The sequence below is a fragment of the Crocodylus porosus genome, unplaced genomic scaffold (genome assembly GCF_001723895.1).
Source record: "Crocodylus porosus isolate Cpor-Errol unplaced genomic scaffold, CroPor_comp1, whole genome shotgun sequence".
NCBI classification, from domain to species: Eukaryota; Metazoa; Chordata; order Crocodylia; family Crocodylidae; genus Crocodylus; species Crocodylus porosus.
The window spans coordinates 10,252,260-10,258,259 of record NW_017728918.1 but is presented as its reverse complement, the minus strand read 5'-3'; the positions used below and the strand labels follow the sequence as shown (position 1 = coordinate 10,258,259).

General features: G+C 44.7%; 1 protein-coding gene across 1 annotated transcript in view; it reads left to right on the top strand.

The window, feature by feature from the left end:
* The window catches only part of CIB4 (calcium and integrin binding family member 4), a 70,330-nt gene that overhangs the window by 57,424 nt on the left and 6,906 nt on the right, over nucleotides 1-6,000 (top strand). Inside the window, exon 4 of the mRNA XM_019537252.1 lies at nucleotides 3,213-3,354. Coding sequence (XP_019392797.1) covers nucleotides 3,213-3,354 — 142 coding nt within the window. The remainder of the gene's footprint in view (nucleotides 1-3,212; nucleotides 3,355-6,000) is intronic.

The window sequence follows — 6,000 nt, the reverse complement described above, 5'->3', positions numbered from 1 at the left end:
TCTCTTCTCCCTTGTCCAGGTGATAGGTCACCTGGTCATAGAAGGAAAGGAGATTGGTCAAACAAGACCTACCCGCAACAAACCCGTGCTGGCTGTCCTCTGAGTGTTCCTACTTGTTCAGCCCAGAAGGTGGAAGTATCAGCTAGAAGTCATCTGCAGGCCCCCTTAGAAGGCAGCACTCTCGCTGATGGTGGGGAGCAGGTGAACTCCCCTTAAGGCTCTCTTTATTCCCACCTATCATTGGTCCAAGCTATGGAAATCCTTCAGGCAGCCTGCCTAGGGTGGCAGATCCCTATGAAATCAAAGAGCTGTGTGAGACATGTGAATGTGCTGCATCTGCACTTGTGAATCGGAAGTTTTCGGTTACTTTCTGTTGAATCTGCTAATGCCAATGCATATATGGTTTTACTTTAAGTTTCCAATCAGTTCTGCACTGGCCATGCTTTCCTACACTTGTGCCTGGAGTAATTAATTTATGAGGCCCTGGGACAAACATAACAAACTTCCTGAATGGTAGATGCCGAGTGAAAAACAGAGACTTGGGTCTGTTTGACTGACTATGGAAGAAACCAGGGGTTCTAGTAATGAATCTGGAATGGGCATTGATAAGATCTTGGTACAAGTTTAGTTTTTAACCAGCTGCTCAGAAGTGCTCAGCTGAGCCAGCTGGAAAATCTGGCTGCTGCTTTTTCTGTACTTGTCTCCCTAGAGAAATGGTGGAGAGACACCCTGGCCAAATATTCTGTTCACAAGGCCTTGGAATTGCGGAAATTTCAATCAATGACCTGCTCCATACAGCTAGGGACAGGGGTCAGGGACCCTAATATATCAGAACAAATGAAGGGCTTTGCTTCTCTTATGAGAATCCTTACTCAGGCATGTCAGCATTTGTAGGGTGGAGCCTACTACTGGGCATATCTACACACGTGCTTTAATGTGCATTAGCATATTTTAATGTGCATTAAAGTGTCACAAGAAATCATATGCTTTTGCTAATGCATATTAAAATAGGTTAATATGCCTTTTCCTGGTACCTCACAATGGAGGTACTAAATTTAATGCCCATTACCAAAGGCACATGAATGAACATGCAGATGTGCCTCAAGTGCGTTAACAAACCCTGGGTCTTATCGGTGCCCCTTTTCAATTCATTTTCATCTGTCTCATGTCATAAAACATTTTGGCTGCATTGGATTAGCATTTTTTGCCATTTGATCCTCAGCCAGGAGAGTGGGTTGAATGATTTGCAGTGCCACACTCACAGTGTGCTATGGTTATAGCATGCTCTTTCCACTTTAATGAGCAGTTGTAGCTACAGCAAATGGAAGTAAACCAGTCCCAAACCTTCTATTTTTATCTATATTTTGATTAGGGAATAGATGATTATTGCAGTAAAACGTGTGTGTTTCTATTTATAGAACTAGTCCTTAACACTCTGACAGACAAGCAGTTATCCCCTCTCTAGATGGTGCTAGAACATCATTTGTGCCTCAGACTTCTTCATTTCACCCTAAAACAGTGGTTCGCAACATTTTTAGACTCAAGGCACCTGCCCATAGAATGAAGCACCCCCCATTAGATTCAAAGCCCCCTCAGAAAATGCCAGCTATATCTTTCACTCATTTCTTGATTACGAAAAAATACTAAGGCAACTCTGTCTGGTCCAGCTCAGAAAGGCCACAACAGCTCAGGGCATTTCTGACCCTGTGGATTCATACTTGAAATCTTGGGCTTTATCTCGTGACCATGTGTAGATGTTTGCACACCTAATAGTGCTGAGGCTGTCTGGCTCTCCGTGGTACCCTTAAAAGGATCTCATAGCACCCCAGGGCAATGCATCACTCTGGCTGAGAATCATGGCTCGAAAAGAACTGCTCAACCTGTTTATCTGCCGCCCTTTATGCCAAAATGATGAATCAGGACCCCCCCCCCAAACCCATGAGAGGGGCTTAAAAAGAATATATTTTAGATGTACTTTGTCATTTTCTTTCGGCGATGCTGAAGTCATGTTCTGAACCTACTCTCTACAAACCCTCCACTGAAGAAATGTCCTTTTTTCTTTTAAACAAAAGCTGAAGTTAACACAGGACTTGAGGAGCTAGGAGTCTAAAAATGATAAACTACCACAAGCCTCGTGACAAAGGTACAAGTGGTGCCAATTTCTTGGAATTATTTTTAGAGCTTTGTTTTATAGGAACAATCATTTTTCAGATCCCTGGTATTACCGGTGTAGGATGAAACCCAGCCTTGGGACCAGCTGGTCCCCACGAGGCTGAGAACGCTACAGAAAAATTGGGAAGCTTCATTTAAATTTCATGTTTTCCTGTTGTTGTTAATCACAGAATCATAGAAAATTCAAGTTGAAAGGGACCTCAGGAGGTCACATCTAGTCCAATCCCCTGCTCCAAGCAGGACCAGCCCCAGCTACATCATCCCAGCCAAGGCTTTGTCTAGCCAGGGCTTCAAAACCTGCAAGGATGGAGAGTCCACAACCTGTCTGGGTAACGCATTCCAGTGCTTTACTACCCTCCTGATGAGAGAGTTTTTCTTAATATCCAACCTCAACTTCCTTTGCTGCAGCTTCATCTGCCCCCACTGAGAACAGTCCAGCTCCATCCTCTTTGGAGCCCCCCTGCAGGGAGGTGACAGCTGCTCTTCAATCCCCCCTTGGTCTTCTCTTCTGCAGACTAAATCAGCCCAGCTCCCTCAGCCTCTCCTCACCAGTCCTGTCCCCCAGCCCCACAGCCATTTTTGCTGCTCTCTGCTGGACTCTCTCCAATTTGTCCACAACGTTTCTGTAGTGGGGGGCCCGAAACTGGACACAGGACACTCTGGCTTCCCCAGTGCAGAAAGGACGGGAAGAATCACTGCCCTCAAACTGCTTGCAACACTCCTGCCAGTGTAGCCCAGGATGCTGTTAGCCTTCTTGGCAACTAGGACACACTGCTGGCTCATATTCAGCTATTTGTCCCCTGTCACCCCCAGGTCCTTTTCTGCAGAGTTGCTGCCCAGCCAGTCAGCCTCCAGCCTGCATTGGTGCATGGGGTTGTTCACTCCTGTGTGCAGGACCTTGCACTTGTCCTTGTTGAACCTCATGAGATTTTTTTTTGGCCCAATCTTCCAATTTGTCTAATGAAGATGATGATTCTGTTGGTATATTGTCTATAATGTAAGCAGGGTTTATTTAATCAACCCCTTCTTTCCCCATCCAGGTAAATCCCTTTCGGGACAGAATTTGCAAAGTATTCTCCTGTGACGGCACCTTTTCCTTTGAAGATGTTCTAGGAATGGCCTCCATCTTTAGTGACAGAGCTTCTCCCCGTCTCAAGGCTGAATATGCCTTCTACATTTACGGTGAGACCACCCACACCCTCGGCTCTTGGACATTATGAGTCAGCAGGGAGAGACCACAGAGCCTGCCCCAGTGTGCATGGGAAGGGGAGAGTCTTACCGAGCTGGCACTGGGCAAACGAACGTTCTTTGTTGTGTGTTTCTTTATAATCTATGTGTGTGAAGTCTACAACAGCCGCACTCTACACGTTGGGAAAATAGGCCATGCTTGTCAAATGTGAGGAGTTATTCAGGAGCCTGAATGGAGGCATGTGAAAGAGTTTTCAGAAAGTTCTAAGTGTTTGTGTGTCAGAGATCTTATGCAGGCAGGCAGTATGACCAGTCCCTTCCAAAAATCTCAGCCTACATGAATAAACATTGAGGTAGAATAAGAACAATACAGCTCCACCAATCCCTAGCCTTCCAGTATCACAAGTCAGGTCCTCCAAATCAAGGTATTAGCTTAAAAATCATGAGGTTTTAAGAAGTCATAAATGTGAGATTCTGTCTTTAAACCCTCTGGGTCTCCATTTTCCAGGTTTCCTCCCCAGATGGGATGGGCAAAAATGTTCCTTTTTGGTTTTGGTAATGAAATCAGAGACTTGTGATTTTCATGTGACTCATAGAGCTAGGACCCCTGCAGGAAAAAAAAAACAACTTATCCCAAGATGTGTGATAAAACAATAGGTGCTAGGTGATCAAAGGATATTTAGGGTCCAAACCCTTCACCTGGTCCTCCCTCCAGTGCTCATGCACTGATATACCATTAGTTTCAGTGGCCTTACTCACATAATATTAAGCCTCTGTATAATGACTGGTAGGACTAGAACGCTTGATCCTCAAAAAGAAATCTGCGTCTTAGTCTGCTTTCAACCCAGAGCCCCTCTCTTCCTGTCTAAGGCTTCAGTCTAGGATACAAGATTTTTATCTTAGGGGGAAGTTACATTTAGATCACATTAAGGGCACTTAAAACGTAAGTGTCCACACATTAAAGCTCATTGGTACATGCTAAGTGCCCTCTGAGCATCTGAAAGTGACTCCATTTAAAACTAAGGGCACTTAAAACATGAGTGTCCACACATTAGAATTATTATTATATGCTAAGTGCCCTGTGAGTGTTTCAAAGGGATTCCACTTCAGGCGAGGGTTAGCTTTGGGTCTTGCTACCCAGCTTTTGTTAGGATAACTTTAGTCTGCTTCAGGGAAATAAAATGAGCAATTATAGGCCTCTAGCATCCCAGGATGCACTGTTCCCAGTCCCCTCCCAGAGCTTGGGGTTTGTAGTCATACCATTATGTATTTCTAGAGTGGCACCAGCATTCTGTGTAGCAGCCCATCACAGAGCCAAAAGGCATGAAATGCTTTCTTCCAGGGAGTCTGTCCTTCTTTGGGCAGGGCCCTGGTCCTCAACTTTTTCCAAGGAGGATCCCCATGATTCAACTCCTCCAGGAATGGGTCCTTAGTTCAGTACCACTTGCTCACCATGGTCCAGTTAGGAGGTCCCCAAGATCTTGATTCCTTGCTTCCTCAAAAGTTTTCCAACTGGAGAAGGACAAAACAGTGCCTCACATATTAGTCACCTCCACTGCAGTCATGCTAATGGTGCTTATCATGAGAAAGGGGCCTGGCCCCTGTTTCTGCTTTGGCTCCCTTGGCTCTCACCTCAGCACTCAACCCTGACTTGGAATCTCACCCCTGATCATTGCACTGATCCTGTTGGACAAGCATATGGCTTACCACCTAAGCTGTGCCATGCCATTGCTATGCATGGTTGCTGGATTAAGATGGAAGTGTGAGAAAGGCTTTTAAGTTAGCAAGGTGAAGCGAAGTCTAGAGGCACCCCTTGTGTTTGAAGGCAACTTCTTTCTTCCTGCCTACACATCCAGGGTTCAAAAAACCCACTGCACTACCTGGCAGTATTCTTATTATTGCCTGTTAACACCTCATTTCTTTATCCAGATCCAGAGATTCTGGTTATACTTCTTTTTCTAGCTGGGTCAACAGCTGAGAGAGAGTAAAACCCAGTCATTGGTCTTCCATTGTATTTCCAAAGCAACTCCGTTGATACACTGATGGTTTTTGATGGACTGAAGCATTCAAAACTGGTGTATTAGTCTCTCTTCACTGCTTTCCTTCTATCCCATGAAAGAAATGAACCCTTCACAACACAGGAATGGGAAGTGGGGAACGGAAATTTTGCAGGTTTGTAAAAATAATACAGAAAACTTCTCACATTCTCTGTGTGTTTGGAAGTCAGGGCACCATTCTTCTCTACAATGACTCAATAGATGTGAAAGGAATTTTGTTCCCTAGAGCAGTAAAACATTAATTATTGTTAGACCCTGCACAAAATTATGACTGAGCATAGCATTTGCTGCTGCAGGAGTGCTATTGGCTTGAATTTGAGCACTCAGAACAAGTGAACAACCCAATAAGAAGTGCTTGTAGAGTCTTTCAGTTCTTATGACTTAGTCACTCAGTAAAGTGATTATGCATAAACCAACCTTTCAGGAATGTACCAGCAGGTACTTCAGGGAGAGATGTGTAAAGCAATTGTTCTCAGTGAGAGCAGATGACAGAACAAGGAGCAATGGGCTCACGTTGCAGCAAGGCAAGTTGAGGCTAGATATTAGGAAGAACTTTCTCATGAGAAGGGTAGTAAAGCACTGA